Genomic DNA, 22,253 nt, shown 5'->3' with positions numbered 1-22,253 from the left:
ATTTGAGAAGGATTAGTGTTGATTCTTTAAATGTTTGCTAAGATTCCATCCATCGTGAAGCCACTAGCTTTTTTCTTTTTTTCTGTTTTTTTCGGTGAGACGGAGATTTACTCTTGTTGCCCACGGTGGAGTGCAAAGGTGCGATCTCGGCTCACTGCATCCTCCGCCTCCCAGGTTCAAGTGATTCTCCTGCCTCAGCCTCCCGAGTAGCTGGGATTACAGGCATGTGCCACCACATCCAGCTAATTTTGTATTTTTAGTAGAGACGGGGTTTTACCGTGTTGCCCAGGCTGATCTCGGACTCCTGACCTCAAGTGATCCACCCACATCGGCCTCCCAAAGTGCTGGGATTACAGGTGTGAGCCACTGCTCCTGGCTACTTTTCTTTTCTTAGAGACGGATGCTCACTGTTGCCCAGGCAGGAGTACAGTGGTGCAATGACAGCTCCCTGGAGCCTTAAACTCCAGGGCTCAGGTCATTCTCCCACCTCAGCTTCTCAAGTAGCTGGAACTACAGGTGTGGCTACCATGCCTGGCTTTTTATTATTATTATTATACTTTAAGTTCAAGGGTACATGTGAACAACATGCAGGTTTGTTACATACGTATACATGTGCCATGTTGGTGTACTGCACCTATTAACTCATCATTTACATTAGGTATATCTCCTAATGCTATCCATCCCCCCCCCCCACAAGAGGACCCCTTGTGTGATGCTCCCCTTCCTGTGTCCCAGTGATCTCATTGTTCAATTCCCACCTATGAGTGAGAATATGCGGTATTTGGTTTTTTGTTCTTGCGATAGTTTGCTGAGAATGATGATTTCCAGGTGCATCCATGTCACTACAAAGAATGTGAACTCATCCTTTTTTATGCTGCATAATATTCCATGGTGTATATGTGCCACATTTTCTTAATCCAGTCTGTCACTGATGGACATTTGGGTTGATTCCAAGTCAGTGCTATTGTGAATAGTGCTGCAATAAACATACGTGTGCATGTGTCTTTATAGCAGCATGACTTATAATCCTTTGGGTATATCCCCAGTAATGGGATGGCTGGGACAAATGGTATTTCTAGTTCTAGATCCTTGAGGAATCTACACACTCTCTTCCACAATGGCTGAACTAGTTTACAGTCTCACCAACAGTGTAAAAGTGTTCTGATTTCTCCACATCCTCTACAGCACCTGTTGTTTCCTGATTTTTTAATGATTGCCATTCTAACTGGTGTGAGATGATATCTCATTGTGGTTTTAATTTGCAGATGGCTGTAGGTGTGTGGGATTATTTCTGAGGGTTCTGTTCTGTTCCATTGGTCTATATCTTTGTTTTGGTACCAGCACCATGCTATTTTGGTTACTGTAGCTTTGTAGTATAGTTTGAAGTCAGGTAGCGTGATGCCTCCATCTTTGTTCTTTTGGCTTAGGATTTTCTTGGCAATGCGGGGTCATTTTTGGTTCCATATGAACTTTAAAGCAGTTTTTTCCAGTTCTGTGAAGAAAGTCATTGATAGCTTAATGGGGATGGCATGGAATCTATAAATTACCTTGGGCAGTATGGTCATTTTCACAATATTGATTCTTCCTATCCATGAGCATTGTTTTTCCATTTGTTTGTGTTCTCTTTTATTTCACTGAGCAGTGGTTTGTAGTTTTCTTTGAAGAGGTCCTTCACATACCTTGTAAGTTAGATTCCTAGGTATTTCATTCTCTTTGAAGCAACTGTGAATGGGAGTTCATTCATGATTTGGCTCTCTGTTTGTCTGTTATTGATGTATAAGAATGCTTGTGATTTTTCCACGTTGATTTTGTATCCTGAGACTTTGCTGAAGTTGCTTATCAGCTTAAGGAGATTTTGGGATGAGACAATTGGGTTTTCTAAATATACGATCATGTCATCTGCAAACAGGGACAATTTGACTTCTTCTTTTCCTAATTAAACACCCTTGATTTCTTTCTCTTGCCTGATTGCCCTAGAAAGAACTTCCAACACTATGTTGAATAGGAGTGGTGAGAGAGGGCATCCCTGTCTTGTGCCAGTTTTCAAAGGGAATGCTTCCAGTTTTTGCCCATTCAGTATGATATTGGCTGTGGGTTTGTCATAAATAGCTCTTATTATTTTGAGATGCATTCCATCAATACCAAATTTATTGAGAATTTTTAGCATGAAGAACTGTTAGATTTTGTCAAAGGCCTTTTGTGCATCTATTGAGATAATAGTGTGGTTTTTGTCTTTGGTTCTGTTTATATGCTGGATTATGTTTGTTGATTTGCATATGTTGAACCAGCCTTGCATCCCACGGATGAAACCCACTTGATCATGGTGGATAAGCTTTTTGATGTGCTGCTGGATTTGGTTTTCCAGTATTTTATTAAGGATATTTGCATCGGTGTTCATTAGGGATATTGGTCTAAAATTCCCTTTTTTTGTTGTATCTCTGTCAGGCTTTCGTATCAGGATGATGTTGGCCTCGTAAAACGAGTTAGGGAGGATTCCCTCTTTTTCTATTGATTGGAAGAGTTTCAGAAGGAATGGCACCAACTACTCCTTGTACCTCTGGTAGAATTCAGCTGTGAATCCGTCTGGTCCTGGACTTTTATTGGTTTGTAGGCTATCAATTATTGCCTCAATTTCAGAGTCTGCTATTGGTCTATTCAGGGATTTAACTTCTTCCTGGTTTAGTCTTGGGAGAGTGTAAGTGTCCAGGAAATTATCCATTTCTTCTAGGTTTTCTAGTTTATTTGTGTAGAGGTGTTTATACTATTCTCTGATGGTAGTTTGTATTTCTGTGGAGTCAGTAGTGATATATCCTTTATCACTTTTTATTGCGTCTATTTGATTCTTCTCTCTTTTCTTCTTTATTAGTCTTGCTAGCAGTCTATCAATTTTGTTGCTCTTTTCAAAAAACCACCTCCTGTATTCATTAATTTTTTGGAGGGTTATTTGTGTCTCTATCTCCTTCTGTTCTGCTCTGATCTTAGTTATTTCTTGCCTTCTGCTAGCTTTTGAATGTGTTTGCTCTTGCTTCTCCAGTTCTTTTAATTGTGATGTTAGGGTGTCAATTTTAGATCTTTCCTGCTTTCTCTTGTGGGCATTTAGTGCTATAAATTTCCCTCTACACACTGCTTTAAATGTGTCCAGAGATTCTGGTATGTTGTGTCTTTGTTCTCATTGGTTTCAAAGAACATCTTTATTTCTGCTTTCATTTCGTTATGTACCCAGTAGTCATTCAGGAGCAGGTTGTTCAGTTTCCATGTAGTTGAGCAGTTTTGATTGAGTTTCTTGGTCCTGAGTTCTAGTTTGATTGCACTGTGGTCTGAGAGACAGTTTGTTATAAATTCTGTTCTTTTACATTTGCTGAGGAGTGCTTTACTTCCAACTATGTGGTCAATTTTGGAATAAGTGCGATGTGGTGCTGAGAAGAATGTATATTGTGTTGATTGGGGGTGGAGAGTTCTGTAGATATCTATTAGGTCTGCTTGGTTCAGAGCTGAGTTCAATTCCTGGATATCCTTGTTAACTTTCTGTCTTGTTGATCTGTCTAATGTTGACAGTAGGGTGTTAAAGTCTCCCATTATTATTGTATGGGAGTCTAATTCTCTTCGTAGGTCTCTAAGGACTTGCTTTATGAATCTGGGTGCTCATGTATTGGGTGCATATATATTTAGGATTGTTAGCTCTTCCTGATGAATTGATCCCTTTACAATTATGTAATGGCTTTCTTTGTCACTTTTGATCTTTGAAGTTTTAAAGTCTATTTTATCAGAAACTAGGATTGCAACCCCTGCTTTTTTTGTTTTCCATTTGCTTGGTAGATCTTCCTCCATCCGTTTATTTTGAGCCTATGTGTGTCTCTGCATATGAGATGGGTCTCCTGAATACAGCAGACTGATGGGTCTTGACTCTTTATCCAACTTTCCAATCTGTGTCTTTTAATTGGACAATTTAGTCCATTTACATTTAAGGTTAAGATTGTTATGTGTGAACTTGATCCTGTCATTATGATATTAGTTGGTTATTTTGCTCTCTAGTTGATGCAGTTTCTTCCTAGCATTGATGGACTTTATATTTTGACATGTTTTTGCAATGGCTGGTACCTGTTTTTCCTTTCCATGTTTAGTGCTTCCTTCAGGAACTCTTGTAGGGCAGGCCTGATGGTGACAAAATCTCTAAGCATTTTCTTGTCTGTAAAGGATTTTATTTCTCCTTTACTTATGAAACTTGGTTTGGGTGGATATGACACTCTGGGTTGAAAATTCTTTTCTTTAAGAATGTTGAATATTGGCCCGCACTCTCTTTTGGCTTGGAGAGTTTCTGCCGAGAGATCTGCTGTTAGTCTGATGGGCTTTCCTTTGTGTATAACCCGACCTTTCTCTCTGGCTGCCCTTAGCATTTTTTCCTCCATTTCAACTTTGGTGAATCTAACAATTATGTGTCTTGGAGTTGCTCTTATTGAGGAGTATCTTTGTGGTGTTCTCGGTATTTCCTGAATTTGAATGTTGGCCTGCCTTACTAGATAGGGGAAGTTCTCCCGTATAATATCCTGCAGGATGTTTTCCAACTTGGTTCCATTTTCCCCGTCACTTTCAGACACACCAATCAGACGTCGATTTGGTCTTTTTACATAATCTCACATTTCTTGGAGGCTTTGGTCATTTCTTTTTACTCTTTTTCTATACACTTCTCTTCTCACTTCATTTCATTCATTTGAACTTCAATTGCTGATACTCTTTCTTCCAGTTGATCGAGTTGGTTCCTAAAGCTTGTGCATTTGTTATGTAGTTCTCGTGTTTTGGTTTTCATCTCTATCAGTTCTTTTAAGGTCTTCTCTGCATTGATCATTCTAGTTATCCATTCATCCATTCTTTTTTCAAGGTTTTTAGTTTCTTTCGCTGGTTACATAGTTCCTCCTTTAGCTCTGAGAAGTTTGATTGACTGAAGCCTTCTTCTCTCAACTTGTCAAAGTCATTCTCTGTCCAGCATTGTTCTGTTGCTGGCGATGAGCTGCATTCATTTGGAGGGGGGGATGCGCTCTGATTTTTTGAATTTCCAGCTTTTCTGCACTGCTTTTCCCCCATCTTTGTGGTTTTATCTGCCTTTGGTCTTTCATGATGGTGAGGTATTGATGGGGTTTTGGTGTGGGTGTCCTTTCTGTTTGTTAGTTTTCCTTCTAACAGTCAGGACCATCAGCTGTAGGTCTGTTGGAGTTTGCTTGAGGCCCACACCAAACCCTGTTTGGCTGGGTATCAACAGTGAGGCTGCAGAAGATAGAATATTGCTGAACAGCGAGTGTTGCTGTCTGATTCTTGCTCTGGAAGCTTCATCTCAGAGGTGTACCCCACTGTGTGAGGTGTGAGGTGTTGGTCTGCACCTAGTGAGGGATGTCTCCCAGTTAGGCTATTCAGGGGTTAGGGATCCACTTGAGTAGGCAGTCTGTCTGTTCTCAGATCTCAACCTCCATGGTGGGAGATCCGCTGCTCTCTTCAATGCTGTCAGACAGGGAAATTTACCTCTGCTGAGGTTTCTGCTGCTTTTTGTTTAGCTATGCCCTGTCCCCAGAGGAGGAATCTACAGAGGCAGGCTGGCCTCCATGAGCTGCGGTGGGCTCCACCCAATTTGAGCTTCCTGGAGGCGCCCCACTCCCAACCTCGCTGCCACCTTGCAGTTAGATCTCAGACTGCTGTGCTAGCAATGAGGGAGGCTCCGTGAGCGTGGGACTCTCTGGGCCAGGTGTGGGATATAATTCTTGGTGTGCCATTTGCTAAGACCCTAGGTAAAGCGCAGTATTCGTGTGGGAGTTACCTGATTTTCCAGGTGTGTGTCTCAATTTCCTTTGGCTAGGAAAAGGAATTCCCTTCCTCTTTGTGCTTCCCAAGTGAGGTGATGCCTCACCCTGCTTCAGCTCTCACTGGTTGTGCTGCAGCCACAGACCAGTGCCAACTGTCTGACATGCCCCAGTGAGATGAACCCGGTACCTCAATTGAAAATGCAGAAATCACCCGTCTTCTGTGTTGCTCACGCTGGGAGCTGGAGGCTGGAGCTGTTCCTATTTGGCCATCTTGGATGCGCCACCTCGGTAATTTCTTATAGTGACCCAAATGCCCAAAAACAATTTAGGAATAAATGTATATTCTTAAGTGTTAACATTACTGTCAACATTACTTGCTAATTATAACAAATGTCCTTTAGATTTTTGAAAAATGGCTTTCCTCAACTCAAGTAATTTATCTAAATCAGGATCACTAACAAGGGGACAGCCTAAGTATACTATGTATATAAGCCACCTGATTTTATACAATAAGAAGTAATAAGGTAACATTAAATCATATTTGTGTTGTATTATTGATATCTTTATTTTTCAAATAATGGCTTCACCTCCTTTATGAGTTTAAAATGTTCCTAGACAAAAATGAATTTACTTAACTAGTGCTGATTAAAATGAATGAATATAAAAACTACATTTCAGATCCTTATTATTGAAATTTCCAAAGCTCTTCTACTCCAAAAAGAGTTAAGAGGCTATTTGATGTTAAGATCATTACCGATGACATCTTTATCATTCTCAACATGCACAGCCTTCCTTGTTAGACTCATTATTTTAAAATAAATTGTGCTTTTGTTTCAAAAGTGATATATGTGAAAGGTAGAAAAATCAGAGAATGTTGATATATACAAACGAATTAAACCATAACTTTTACCCCTACTATCTCTAAACACACACACACACACACACATACACACACACACACACATATACACACACACATTTATCTATAGTTTTGAATTTCCTGGCAATATTTTTTCCATAAACATTAATTCAGGGCAAAAGTATTGTGTTTCTGTGTTTGCAGGTGAGTGCGCCCAAGTGAGTATGTTATAACTGATACTATATTTTTATTTTTTGTAAGTTTATGTTGTAATATTCATATACCCAATTACATTTTAATTCCTCTTTATTGATTAGTTTGCATTATTATGTGTGCTAGATTGACATCTTATAGAAGTATCTACATTTCATCAGTTTTGGTGCATTTATGTATTGATAAATAACAATTACTTGTATCTTATTACCAACATGAGTTGAGACTTGACTTGGTTTTTACCTCTTTGTAAAGTTATATAATTTGGAAATCAGAGACAATGATATGTTTTCCATTTACTGTGAAACAATGAGCCTCAGAAGCTATGAAGGAAGCTTTGAGAGATTTAAGAGTGATGAACAGAAATAAAGTCTGAAAAATTGCATCTAATTTCTTGCCATAAAAATTGTATGAACTAGACACAACAGTTAGTATTCCAAGTCTCAATATGGTGCTTTAAAGATGAGAGCCACCGGTCTCAGATTATAATTACATTTACACAAATTAACCCGAAAATGTACTAATGAATAAAAAGGAGTAAAACAATACTTAAAAAATGAAATTGAGAACTGATTTAATACTAAAGTTCTGAATAAAGGTGTGCATTTTATGATCAATGACGTCTTTTTACACAAGTTGGATACTCCAGTTTCCCATCCTGACATGTTGTTCGCAATGGGTGAGAGTTTGATGAAAGATAATATCCAGATCTACACCTAAATTCAACTGGTTCACCTGTTTTCAAATAAAGTTTCTCTTCGGCTTTCCATCTAAATGTTATGTTATATTTTTCCATAATTTCTGGGGATATTACACACGCACCTGAAATGGAAAACAGTAAACATAAAACATTTAGTAGTATGCAAATCTTCATAGACTTTCAGGTTTTCAAGTATTCAGGATGGTTGAGGAATTATTTCTCAAAATACTATCCAAACTGACTATGTAAAAACATCATATTGATTTAAATAAAGTTAAAATGGTAATTGATGTGAAAATGAAGTTCTATGTTTAATGCTTGAGAATTAGAGGTGTATTATCAAAGATTCATTACATCAGTTGTCATTTTAGGATCCCTGCATTTTAGAACTTATCATTGCTGCTTTTGTTTGATTAAGATATTGGTCAAAGAGTACAAACTTTCTGCTATAATATGAATAAGAACTTGGAATCAAACACAGAGATCTAGTGATATTTATAGCTAATAATATTGTATTGTTTATTTGAAAATTGGTAAGAAAACAGATTTTGAGTGTCCTCCCCACAAACACCCACACACATACGCACACACCCACCTGCACCCAATGGCAAGCATAGGTGATGAATAATGTGCTAATTAATTTGACTGTGGTTATCATTGTAGTATAAATATAGCAAAACAGCATAATATCAAACATGAAAATATATTTTTATATGTCAACTAAATGCTTTAAAATAAAATATAATGAGAAAAATTACTTTTATTTACTTATTTATTTTTACTATACTTTAATTTCTAGTGTACATGTGCACAACGGGCAGGTTTGTTACGTAAGTATACATGTGCCATGTTGGTGTGTTGAACCCAGTAACTTTTCATTTACGTTAGATATATCTCCTAATGCAATCTCTCCCCACTTCCCCCACCCCACAACAGGCCCCAATGTGTGATGTTATTCATCTTGGGTCCAAGCATTCTCATTCTTCAATTCCCACCTATGAGTGGGAACATGTGATGTTTGCTTTTCCGTTCTTGTGATAGTTTGCTGAGAATGACGGTTTCCAGCTGCATCCATGTCCCTACAAAGGACATGAACTCATCCTTTTTATGGCTGCATAGTATTTCATGGTGTATATGTGCCACATTTTCTTAACCCAGTCTATCATTGATGGATATTTGTGTTGGTTCCAAGTCTTTGCTACTGTGAATAGTGCCACAATAAACATACATGTGCATATGTCTTTATAGCGGCATGATTTATAATCCTTTGGGTATATACCCAGTAATGGGATGGCTGGGTCAAATGGTATTTCTAGTTCTAGATCCTTGAGTAATTGTCACACTATCTTCGACAGTGGTTGAGCTAGTTTACAGTCCTACCAACAGTGTGAAAGTGTTCCTATTTCTCTACATCCTCTCCAGCACCTGTTGTTTCCTGACTTTTAATAAATCACCATTCTAACTGGTGTGAGGTGGTATCTCATTGTGGATTTGATTTTCATTTCTCTGACGGCGAGTGATGATGAGCATTTTTTCATATGTCTGTAGGCTGCATAAATGTCTCCTTTTGAGAAGTGTCTGTTCATATCCTTTGCTCACTTTTTGATGGGATTGTTTGTTTTTCTCTTGTAGATTTGTTTGAGTTCTTTGTAGGTTCTGCATATTAGCCCTTTGCCAGATGAGTAGATTGCAAAAATTTTCTCCCATTCTGTAGGTTGCCTGTTCACTCTGATGGTAGTTTCATTTGCTGTGCAGAAGCTCTTCAGTTTAATTAGATCTCATTTGTCAATTTTGGGTTTTGTTGCCATTGCTTTTGGTGTTTTACACATGAAGTCCCTCCCCTTGCCTATGTGCTGATTGGTGTTGCCTAGGTTTTCTTCTATGGTTTTCATAGCTTTGGTCTAACACTTAAGTCTCGAATCCATCTTGAATTAATTTTCATATAAGGTGTAAGGAAGGGATCCAGTTTCATCTTTCTACATATGGCTAGCCAGTTTTCCCAGCACCATTAATTAAATAGGGAATCCTTTCACCATTTATTGCTTTTGTCAGGTTTGTCAAAGATCAGATGATTGTAGATGTGTGGTATTAATTCTGAGACCTGTGTTCTGTTCCATTGGTCTATATCTCTGTTTTGGTATCAGTACCATGACGTTTTGGTTACTGTAGCCTTGCAGTATAGTTTGAAGCCAGGTAGCGTGATGCCTCCAGCTTTGTTCTTTTGGCTTAGGATTGTCTTGGCAATGCGGGCTCTTTTTTGGTTCCATATGAACTTTAAAGTAGTTATTTCCAATTCTGTGAGAAGAAAGTCATTGGTTTTTGTTTTTGTTTTTTTTTTTTTTTGAGACAGAGTTTCACTCTTTTTGCCCAGGCTGGAGTGCAATGGCACGATCTCAGTTCACTGCAACCCCCGCCTCCTGGGTTCAAGTGATTCTCCTGCCTCAGCCTCTTGAGTAGCTGGGATTGCAGGCATGCGCCACCATGCCTGGCTAATTTTTGTATTTTTAGTAGAGATGGGTTTCTCCATGTTGGTCAGGCTGGTCTTGAACTCCCGACCTCAGGAGATCCACATGCCTTGGCCTCCCAAAGTGCTGGGATTACAGGTGTGAGCCACCGCACCCGGCCAGTCATTGGTATCTTAATGGGGATGGTATTGAATCTATAAATTACCTTGGGCAGTATGGCCATTTCACGATGTTGATTCTTCCTAAGCACAAGCATGGGATGTTCTTCCATTTGTTTGTGTCCTCTTTTATTCCATTGAGCAGTGGTTTGTAGCACTCCTTGAAGAGGTCCTTCACATCCCTTGTAAGTTGGATTCCTAGGTATTTCATTCTATTTGAAGCAACTGTGAATGGGAGTTCACTCATGATTTGGCTCTCTGTTTGTCTGTTATTGATGTATAAGAATGCTTGTGATTTTTGCCCCTTCGTTTTGTATCCTGAGACTTTGCTGAAGTTGCTTATCAGCTTAAGGAGATTTTGGACTGAGACGATGGGGTTTTCAAAATACACAATCATGTCATCTGCCAACAGGGACAATTTGACTTCCTCTTTTCCTAATCAAATACCCTTATAACTTTCTCCTGCCTGATTGCCCTGGCTGGAACTTCCAACACTATATTGAATAGGAGTGGTGAGAGAGGGCATCCCTGTCTCGTGCCCATTTTCAAAGGGAATGCTTCCAGTTTTTGCCTATTCCATATGATACTGGCTGTGGGTTTGTCATAAGTATCTCTTATTATTTTGAGATACGTTCCATCAACACCAAATTTATTGAGAGTTTTTAGCATGATGGGCTGTTGAATTTTGTCAAAGGCATTTTCTGCATCTATTGAGATAATCATGTGGTTTATTCTTTGGTTCCATTTATATGCTGGATTGCATTCATTGATTTGAGTATGTTGAACCAACCTTGCATCCCAAAGGTGAAGCCCACTTGATCATGATGAATAAGCTTTTTGATGAGCTGTTGGATTCGGTTTGCCAGTATTTAACTAAGGATTTCTGCATTGATGTTCATCAGGGATATTGGTCTAAAATTCTCTTTTTTTGTTATGTTTCTGCCAGGCTTTGGTATCAGGATGATGTTAGCCTCATAAAATGAATTGGCAAGGACTCCCTGTTTTTCTATTGATTAGAATAGTTTCAGAAGGAATGGTACCAGTTCCTCCTTGTACCTCTGGTGGAATTCGGCTGTTAATCCCTCTGGTCCTGGACTTTTTTTTGGTTGGTAGGCTATTAATTATTGCCTCAATTTTAGAGCCTGTTATTGATCCATTCAGGGATTCAACTACTTCCTGGTTTAGTCTTGGAAGGGTGTATGTGTCCAGGAATTTATCCATTTCTACTAGGTTTTCTAGATTATTTGCATAGAGGTGTTTAGAGTATTCTCAGATGATAGTTTGTATTTCTGTGGGGTCGGTGGTGATATCACCTTTATCATTTTTTATTGCATCTATTTATTCTTCTCTCTTTTATTCTTTATTACTCTTGATAGTGGTCTATCAGCTTTGTTGATCCTTCCAAAAAACCAGCTCCTGGATTCATTGAGTTTTTGAAGGGTTTTTTGTGTCTCTATCTCCTTCAGTTCTGCTCTGATCTTAATTATTTCTTGCCTTCTGCTAGCTTTTGAATGTGTTTGCTCTTGCTTCTCTAGTTCTTTTAATTGTAATGTTACGGTGTTGATTTTATATCTTTCCTGCTTTCTCTTGTGGGCATTTAGTGCTATAAATTTCCCTCTACACAATGCTTTAAATGTATCCCAGAGATTCTGGTATGTTTTATCTTTGTTCTCATTGGTTTCAAAGAACATCTTTATTTCTGCCTTCATTTCGTTATGTACCCTGTAGTCATTCAGCAGCAGATTGTTCAGTTTCCATGTAGTTGAGCAGTTTTGATTGAGTTTCTTAATCCTGAGTTCTAGTTTGATTGTACTGTGGTCTGAGAGACAGTTTGTTAGAAATTCTGTTCATTTGCATTTGGTGACGAGTGCTTTACTTCCAACTATGTGGTCAGTTTTGGAATAAGTGTGATGTGGTGCTGAGAAGAATGTATATTGTTTTGTTTTGGGGTGGAGAGTTGTCTATTAGGTCCGCTTGTTGCAGAGCTCAGTTCAATTCCTGGATATCCTTGTTAACTTTCTTCCTCATTGATCTGTCTAATGTTGACAGTGGGATGTTAAAGTCTTCCATTATTATTGCATGGGAGTCTAAGTCTCTTTGTAAGTCTCTAAGGACTTGCTTTATGAATCTGGGTGCTCATGTATTGGGTGCATATATATTTAGGATAGTTAGCTCTTCTTATTTAATTGATTCCTTTACAATTATGTAATGGCCTTCTTTGTCTCTTTTGATCTTTGATGGTTTAAAGTCTGCTTTATCAGAGACTAGGATTGCAACCCCTGCCTTTTTCTTCTATTTGCTTGGTAGATCTTCCTCCCTCCCTTTATTTTGAGCTTATGTGTATCTCTGCATGTGAGATGGGTCTCCTGAATGCAGCAAACTGTTCAAATTGATGTGTCTTGACTCTTCATCGAAAATGCCAGTCTGTGTCATTAATTGGAGCATTTAGCCCATTTACATTTAAGGTTAATATGGTTATGTGTGAATTTGATCCTTTCGTTACGATGTTAGTTGGTTCTTTTGCTCGTTAGTTAATGGAGTTTCTTCCTAGCATTGATGGTCTTTATATTTTGGCATGTTTTTGCAGTGACTGCTACCAGTTGTTCCTTTCCATGTTTAGTGCTTCCTTCAGGAGCTCTTGTAGGGCAGGCCTGGTGGTGACAACATCTCTAAGCATTTGCTTGTCTGTCAATGACTTTATTTCTTCTTCACTTATGAAACTTAGTTTGGGTGAATATGAAATTCTGGGTTTAAAATTCTTTTCTTAAGAATGCTGAATATTGGCCTCCACTCTCTTCTGGCTTGTAGAGTTTCTGCTGAGAGATCTGCTGTTAGTCTGATGGGCTTTCCTTTGTGGGTAACCCAACCTTTCTCTCTGGCTGCCATAAACATGTTTTCCTTCATTTTGACTTTGGTGAATCTGACAATTATGTGTGTTGGAGTTGCTCTTCTCGAGGATTATCTTTGTGGCATTCTCAGTATTTCCTAAATTTGAATATTGGTCTGTCCTGCTTGGTTGGGGAAGTTCTTCCGGATAACATCCTGCAGGTTGTTTTCCAACTTGGTTCCATTCTCCCCGTCACTTTCAGTAACACCAAACAGATGTAGATTTGGTCTTTTCACATAGTGAATTATTTTTGGAGGTTTTGTTCATTTCTTTTTACTCTTTTTTCTCTAAACTTCTCTTTATTTTTGTTTTTAATGTGATGGAGTCTCGTTCTGTCTCCCAGCCTGGAGTACAGTGGCACGATCTTTGTTCACTGAAAGCTCTGCCTCCTGGGTTCATGCCATTTTCCTGTCTCAGACTCCTGACTAGCTGGGACTACAGGTGCCTGTCACCATACACAGTTACTATTATATTATTTTGTATTTTTAGTAGAGACAGGGTTTCCCCATGTTAGCCAGGATGTTCTCGATCACCTGACATCGTGATCTGCCCACCTCGGCCTCCCAAACTGCTGGGATTACAGATGTGAACCACTGCCCCCAGCCCTAAAGAGAAAAAATTCTAAACTTTACTTTCTAACATAAATAATTGGTAGGCAAGCATTCAGCAGAATGGTTGTTCAATAATCGGTGATTATTTTGTTACAGACAGTGAAATATCAGACTCATCACACTGATTTTTCCTGGGTCCCTGTGAATATTAAAGTACTTACGTAAGCATTTTGGTGGATCTGACCATTGTCTGTTTCTACATGTTATTCGCTTGTTACCCTCAAGTTGATACAGGTCCTGGCATTGGTACTCAACTGATGAATATGGAGGATATACTGACAATGGGAATGAAGTAGTGTCTCCATTGTCAATAGGTGGAGGGGGCCCACATTTTCCTGTAGATTCTAAAAAACATCATTTCATCATTTGATTTATTGTGAGAGAAAATCAAACTATGAGTTCAAATAAGGTAAATATAAACACCGCACTTTATATAATATCAACAGTTTTATGATTTCTGGTGAAAGAAATGATTCCTGGAAGAAATTTTAACGCTTTAAACTGAAAGTAATATATTTAAGTTCTTTTCTCCTTACAGAAAGAACACATACAATATTACCAAATATTGCTGCTTACAGTAGACCAGGATTAAGAAATGTCTTTCTGAATGAATATATGCTAAACAGAAAACTATGACAGAGGAAGTTTCTTATTTTGTATTCAACATTCTTTGGAGTAACACTAAACGGCAGAGGTTCTTAAATTGATAATGGTTTTTAAAAATCCCTTAGGAATTATAAATGAAAAAGCATGATAAACTTCTTTAAAAAAATGAATAATGAATATACTTAATAATACATTTGCATCTGACAGACAAAAAAATCCGTGAACTGAACAAAGGGCAGTATAGATTTCCTGCTCTGAAAATAGATTGAAAACAAAAACATGAGCTGAGACATTCAGAAAAATACAACAGCAAATAATGCAGATGCAGAAAAAGAAGAGAAAGAATATTGGGCTGGAAAAAATGCATAAATAAAGTGATGCCTGAAAACTTCCTATTTTGGCCATAAGGTATAAACTTGTATTTAAGAAGTTGAGTGAACTCCAATGAGGATAAACACATTGGAATTTATACCAATATATATTAAAAAAAAAAAAAACTACTTAAAAAAAGAAAAAAATATCTTGAAAGCAACTAGGCAAATCTACGCCTTTCCTCGAGGGGATCAACAATTCCAGTGATGGTGAGCTTTTCATCTATAACCATGTGGCACAGTTTTCAAGAGTTTAAAGGACTGTCAACTCCAAATTTTATATCCAGTGACACTATCCTTTACAAGTAAAGGGGTAAATATAGACATTCTTAGAGACAAGGAAACCAGGAGAATTTGTCTCCAGTAGACCTATGCCTAAAGATTAACTAAAGGAATTCTTCAAATTAAAATATAATGATAAAAGAAAGAGCTTGAGACTTTAGGATATTGAAAAAATAGAATAATATAATGAATAAAAAGAAGAGTCAATATAACAGGATATCTTTTTCTTCATAAGTTTTTTCCATTATGTTTGATGTTTGAAGCAAATGAGTTTAATATGGTGCTCAATGTATGTACAGAAAATATCAATGGCATTTATACATAAAATGTGGAGAGTATAAATGGATCTACATGAAAATACGTTTTTATATCCCAATTGAAGATTTTAATGTCAGTACCAGTAGACAGTAATATATTATTACATGTATATAGTATTAGCTAGAGCAACAACTTTTTAAAAAGAGGAGAAAAGCTATACAAAGAGATACAATAGAAAACAATACACAATACATATGAATCAAAATTAATCTCCTTAATAATTTTCCTCATACGGAACATAGGAATAGGGAAATAGGACCGAAACTGAGAGGAAACAGACAGAAACAAATAAATGCCAGAGACTTAAGTCTTATATGTCAATAATTATTTTAAGTGTAAATGGTCCAAGGGCATCAATTAACACGCCATGAAAGGATGAATGGATATGTAAACAATATCCAGCTACATGCTGTCTACGAAAACTCACTTTAATATAAAATATAAGTAGAGTCTAAGTAAAATAGTGGAAAAAAAGAGAAAAATATTAATTTTAAAAAGTAAAAGTGGGTAAGATACAATCTCCTTTGTTGGTTTTCCTTGCTTCATGTCTACATATTAGAATGACCCAGGACTATGTGCTCAGACTTCTTTTTATAAATATAGTCAGTCACACGCCTTGAAATAAAATCCATATACTGAAGATGCCCACATTTATATCACAATCTATGATCTCTCTTCAACTGCCTATTTCATATCTTAGAATGCACATCACTTATTGCTGTCTAATGCACATAGTGTATCTTTATAACACGTATTCCTGAGAACGAACTCAGTGTTGTAATGCTTAACATACTTTATTTTTCGGGTTCCGACTCTTTAATTTGACCGAATCTTTCCCGAAAATATACAGTATTACTTGTGTTCTGTACACAAGAAGAATTGAATTATAAGCACCATCAATCATTTTATTTGCATTTGAAAAATCTATTCATAAAAAATACTTCATTTTACTGAAATCAACATATTTTAAGCTTGCTATACTCCCCCAAAATATTAAAGGAAATATAATAATCTACCTTTGCATTGAGGTGGTTCTGTCCAGTCTCCATTTACACACATCACTTCTTCATCCCCAAACATTTCATAAGGGCTCCTACATTCATAACGCACTCTCTCACCAGATGCATATTTACTCATGTGTCTCGACACTATACGAGCGTTTTGTACTGTGGGCGGATTCGCACAGGAAGTGTCTGAGTAGAAAAAAAAAAGTGGTTCCCCCTCGTGTTCATTTTGAGTAGCAAATCAACCAATACAATTACAAATATATTTCAAGATGAATTTAAAATAAAGAGAAAATCTCTTATCAAATATTTTGTTGATTTTAATAAATTTAAATGTAATATTGAGGAAAAGACATAAAGCTATTTTTTGTAAGGTACAAGCTTTGATGTTTTAAATTTCTTTTTCATCCTTCTCTGGAACACTGATAGACCATTTGTTTTTCCTTCTGAAAGCCTGTGTAAATGAATGTTTTCCTGGGTATCTCTCTTTGAGTTTGAGTAGAAAAAACATTACCATTTCTATTTATTTAACATTAATTTATAAAATGCAAAAGTCAGCATAAATAGATTATGAGATATCGGATTGTGCTTTGCAATCATCTTGCTTATACATTTTAGCCTCTTAAAAATAAACACAAATAGACATTTTGTTAGCAAATAAGCAAAGAATTAAAAACACATTTTGAAAATGACCCAAGTTAAAAGAGAGGAAGGATGGTTAATCAAAGGATCTAAATTGGAGATGTGGAAAAATAAAAGAAAATACGTCTATAATAATAAAAATAACTTCAGATAATTTAATTGCCAATGATTAAGGATACTACGCTGAGCAATGCAAAATTCATCAGAGAGTTTCACGTCCATGTGTAGTAATAACAGGCTATGGCAATGCTTCTCACACAGAAGTGTGCATAGAATTTCCTTGAGGGGTTGGTAAAACAGTTTCAGGGTTCTATTTCGAGACTTTTGATTCCATATGTCTAGAATGAGCTCATGGAATTTTGCTTTCATTTCAAACAATCTCCAAGAAGATGATGATGCTACCGGTTTAGCAACCACACTTTGAGAATTACTGAGCTAAGATTAATCATCAAATACTCAGTTCCATCTTTTTATTTTTAGGCATATGCCCACTTTGTTCTGCCCTAAAAACTTAATTTATGTCCATTTTAATGATGTTAGAGACAATTCTTTATTTTATTGCCTAAGACAGTCTATATAAATAAATTGTACTTATATATTTATTTATTTATTGGAGATTTAATCTCACTCTGACACCCTGGGTGGAGTGTAGTGGCACAATCTTGGCCCACTTCAATCTTCATCTCCCTGCTTCAAGTGATTCTCCTGCCTCAGCCTCCCGAGTAGCTGGGACTTCAGATGCATGTCACCATGCCCCGCAATTTTTTTGTATTTTTAGTAGAGACGGGTTTTCACTATGTTGGCCAGGCCGGTCTCGAACTCCTGACCTGAAGTGATCTGCCCCCCTTGGCCTCCCAAAATGTTGGGATTACAGGCATGAGCCACTGGGCCAGGCCCATGCATTATATAAATAAATTTTAAGAATTCATCAAAGTACCTCTGCATGTTGGCCTTCCTGTCCATCTGCTATTAATGCATGTTACAGTACTGGGTCCATCCATTTTGTAATATGTTGCACAAGTGTAAGTCACCTGCTCACCCGACTTATATGAATCCTTCTTCTCTCCCATGGGTATGGCATTTTCAAAGCTAGGTAAACTGAGACAATCTGTTTCTGAAATAGGAAAAATATGTATTTGTTCAGCAAATCTTTAAAAACAGGTTACGTACAATGCATGTAATGTATTCTAAAATAGCGATATATAGAATCAATGAATACTGTACAACATTTTGCTTATAACTTGAGGAAATATATTGGCCATTTTCTCTTAATTATATTAAATTCTTCTGAATCTATTAAAAATACAAAATAGGAATGATATTAGAAGCCTCAAGAGATATTGGTAGCCATGCACTTGAGATTACACATTTTTTTGTTCACATTATTTTTTGTCCTTACTTTCCACCTGATATGGTTAGGCTTTGTGTCCCCACCCAAATCTCATCTTGAATTATAATCCCCAGGTGCTGAGAGAGAGACCTGGTGGGAGGGGATTGGATCATGGTGGCAGTTTCCCACATGCTGTTCTCATAACAGTGAGTGAGTTCTCACAGGATCGATGGTTTAATAAGTATTTGGAAGTTCCTCCTTCGCTCACTCCTCTCTCTCCTGCCACCTTGTGAAGAAGGTGCCTGCTTCCCCTTCAGTGGTAATTGTAAGTTTCATGACCCCTCCTCAGCCATGCAAAACTGTGACCAATTAAAATTTTTTCTCTTATAAATTACCCAGTCTCAGGAAGTTCTTTACAGCAGTGTGAGAACGGAATAATACACCAATTATGCAGGTATTGTATGTATTATTTCCAAATGTTTTGCTCCTGTCAAATGTGAAATACTTATAATAATTTTGTGAATATTTTAGAAAATATACTTATAGGGAGATTGTTGATAAACTGACAGAAGATTGAATAATGATGAGATTGATGAGTAGAGGCAGCTGTGCCCTAAGAACAGAGATGAGAAGTCTGAGACTATACATCAGAGGATGCTTAAAGTTCACACAAGATGATGTGAAAATGAACCAATTTGGCTTATGAAGTCAAATGTTTTAATTACTAGAGTTATAATTTTCCACAACAATCCAGAATACTCAAGAAAACCTTATGAAATTCTAGAGTCACTGTTTTCTTCTTATTGGTACAACTTACACTTTGAATGAAGAATATTTATCATACATATAATAAAATTCAATACACCATACTTATGCATGATGGAGGGCGAGACCATTTTTCTCCTAAGCATTTTGCAATTGCAGGCCCATCAATTCCAAAACCTTCAGAACATTTGTACGTAACTTCTTCTCCATACTGATAACTGTCTGATGTGTGAGCTACAACACCATGAGAAATCTCAGGTGGAGATTTACAAGGAAGGCCTAAAAAAAAAAAAAAAAAGAATGAATTCAGGTTTCACTAACTCAGAAATTTAATTTTATGTGCCTGTTTTTATATTGAGTGGCTACATTTGATAAGAAACAACACCGGAGCTACCATAATGTTGCAGAGAAGTACACAAATATTTCCTAAAACCAGCCTTCTGGTGTCTGTCTATCTATCGGACTGTCACCAACTGAGGAAGGACTTGAAACTAAAAATAGCAATACATTTAAGAAAAGGATCATCAATGCCTCGGTAGGGAATGCCTCTGTAAACTTACTCATGATAATAAGATACACATTTATGGTTAACAATTCCAGATAAAACATAATATATTGTAGGAAATCAGAAGGAGCATTGTAGGAAGAATGTAAAAGAAGTTTTAAAACATAATGACAAAGCAAACATGACAACTTGCAGAACAGGTTTGGCTATGTCCACACCCAAATTTCATCTTGAGTTGCAGTTACTATAATCCTCATGTGCTGTGGGAGGGACCTGATGGGAGTAAAGTGAATCAATGGGGCGATTAATCCCTCTGCCGCTGTTCTCATGATTGTGAGTGAGTTCTCATGAAATCTGATGGTTTTATAAGGGGCTTTTCTGTCTTTGCTTTTCTCTGCACTTTGCTTTGCATTTTTACTTCCTGCCATGATATGAAGAAGGACATGTTTGCTCACCCTTCCATCATAGTTGTAACTTTCCCGAGGCCTCTCCAGCATTATGGAACTGTGAGTCAATTAAACCTCTTTCCTTTATAAATTATGCAGTCTTGGGCAGTTCTTTATAGCAGTATGAGAACAAACTAATACAGTAAATTGGTACCACAGAGAGTTGGGTGCTGCTGTAAAGATAACCAGAAATGTGGAAGCCTCTTTGGGACTGGGTAAAAGGCACAGGTTAGAACAGTTTGTATGGGTCAGAAGAAAACAGGAAAATGTGAAAAAGTTTGGAACTTCCTAGGGATTTGGAGGGCTCAGAAGACAAGAAGATATGGGAAAGTTTGGCATTTCCTACAGACTTGTTGAATCGTTTTGACCAAAATGCTTAGTGATATGGACAATGAAGTCCATGATGAGGTGGTCTCAGATGAAGATGAGGAACTTGTTGGAAACTAGAGTAAAGGTCACTTCTGCTATGGAAAGAGATTGGTGGCATAGTGGTCCTGCCCTACAGATCTGCAGAACTTTGAACTTGAGAGAGATGATTTAGGGTATCTGGCACAATAAATTTCTAAGTGGCAAAAAGCTCAAGAGGAATCAAAGCATAAAAGTTTGGAAAATTTGCAGACTGATAATGCAATAGAAAAGAAAACCTCATTTTCTGGGGAGAAATTCAAGCCTGCTGCAGAAATTTGCAAAAATAATGAGCTAAAAGTTAATCACCAAGACAATGGTGATGTCTCCAGGGCATGTCAAAGGTCTTCATGATACCTCTCCCATCACAGGCCCAGAATCCCAGTAGGAATAAATGCTTTCATAGAATAGGCCCAGGCTCCCACTGCTCTATGCAGTCTCAGGACATGATATCCTCTATCCCAGTTGCTTCAGCTCCATTTGTGGCTTAAAGGGGCCAACATACAGCTTGGTCTGTTGCTTCAGAGTGTGAAAACACCAAGCCTTGCTGGGAGTTACATGTGGTCTTGGGCCTGTGGGTGCATAGAAGTTAAGAATTGAGGTTTGGGAACCTCCGCCTAGATTGCAGAAGATATATGGAAATGCCTGCATGTCCAGGCGGAAGTTTGCTGCAGGGTGGAGCCCACATGGAGAACCTCTGCTAGGACATTGAGTGAGGGAAATGTGGGGTCAGAGTCCTCACACAGAGTCTCCACTGGGGCACTGCCTTGTGGATCTGTGAGAACAGGGCCACAGTACTTAAAACCCCAGCATGGTAGATCTATTGATAGCTTGCACCATGCTCTTGGAAATGCCACAGGCACTCAATGCTAGCCCAAGAAAGTAGCCAGGAAGGGGACAAAGCCACGGGGATGGATTCTGCCCTAGGCTGTGGGAGCCCACCCCGTGCATCAATTAGCATGACCTGAATGTGAGACATGGAATCAAAGGAGATAATTTTGGAACTTTAAGTTTTTTTTTTTTTTTTTTTTTTGAGACGGAGTCTCGCTCTGTCGCCCAGGCTGGAGTGCAGTGGCGCGATCTCGGCTCACTGCAAGCTCCGCCTCCCGGGTTCACGCCATTCTCCTGCCTCAGCCTCCCGAGTAGCTGGGACTACAGGCGCACACAACCGCGCCCAGCTAATTTTTTTTTTTTTTGTATTTTTAGTAGAGACGGGGTTTCACCGTGGTCTCGATCTCCTGACCTTGTGATCCGCCCGCCTCAGCCTCCCAAAGTGCTGGGATTACAGGCGTGAGCCACCGCGCCCGGCCGGAACTTTAAGTTTTAATGACTGCCCTATTAAATTTTGGACTTCATCAGGCATGTAGCCACTTTGTTTGGGTCACTTCCTCCCTTTTAGAATGGGAGCATTTACCCAATGCCTGTATCCCCATTGTATCTAGGAAATGACCAACTTGCTTTTGATTTTACAGGCTCATAAGCAGAGAGGATTTGCCTTGTCTCAGATGAGACTTTGGACATGAACTTTTGAGTTAATGCTGGAATAAGTTAAGATTTTGGGGACTGTTGGGAAGGCATGATTATGTTTTGAAATGTGAGGATATGAGAATTGGGATGGGCCATGGTAGAATGATATGGGTTGTCTGTGTCCTCAATTAAGTCTCTTGTTGAATTGTAGTTCCCATAATCCCCATGTTTCATAAGAGGGACACAGTGGGTGGACATTGAATAATGGGGGCAGTTATCTCCATGCTTCTGTTCTTGTGACGGTGAGTGAGTTCTCATGAGATCAAATGGTTTTATAAGGGGCTTTTCCTTCTTTACTCAGCAATTATCCTTCCTGTCATCATGTGTTTGCTTCTCCTTTCACAAGGATTGTAAGTTTCCTAAGACCTCC

The 22,253-nt window shown here is 38.1% G+C and overlaps 1 protein-coding gene across 3 annotated transcripts in view; it reads right to left on the bottom strand.

The window, feature by feature from the left end:
- Window positions 1-7,418: 7,418 nt before the first annotated feature.
- Window positions 7,419-22,253, bottom strand: part of LOC105484651 (complement factor H) — a 194,314-nt gene continuing 179,479 nt past the window's right edge. For 2 of the 3 annotated variants that reach the window (XM_071077488.1, XM_071077514.1), the window contains 5 exons: window positions 19,106-19,279; window positions 17,843-18,019; window positions 16,276-16,452; window positions 13,844-14,026; window positions 7,419-7,683 (listed from right to left, as the gene is read on the bottom strand). In XM_071077488.1, coding sequence (XP_070933589.1) covers window positions 7,475-7,683; window positions 13,844-14,026; window positions 16,276-16,452; window positions 17,843-18,019; window positions 19,106-19,279 — 920 coding nt within the window. In that variant the 3' untranslated portion in view covers window positions 7,419-7,474. The remainder of the gene's footprint in view (window positions 7,684-13,843; window positions 14,027-16,275; window positions 16,453-17,842; window positions 18,020-19,105; window positions 19,280-22,253) is intronic. The other variant, XM_071077503.1, reaches the window with a different exon arrangement.

This window comes from Macaca nemestrina, chromosome 1 (genome assembly GCF_043159975.1).
Source record: "Macaca nemestrina isolate mMacNem1 chromosome 1, mMacNem.hap1, whole genome shotgun sequence".
NCBI lineage: Eukaryota > Metazoa > Chordata > Mammalia > Primates > Cercopithecidae > Macaca > Macaca nemestrina.
Note: the sequence above shows the minus strand (reverse complement) of the source record. Positions and strands in the feature narration are given on the sequence as shown.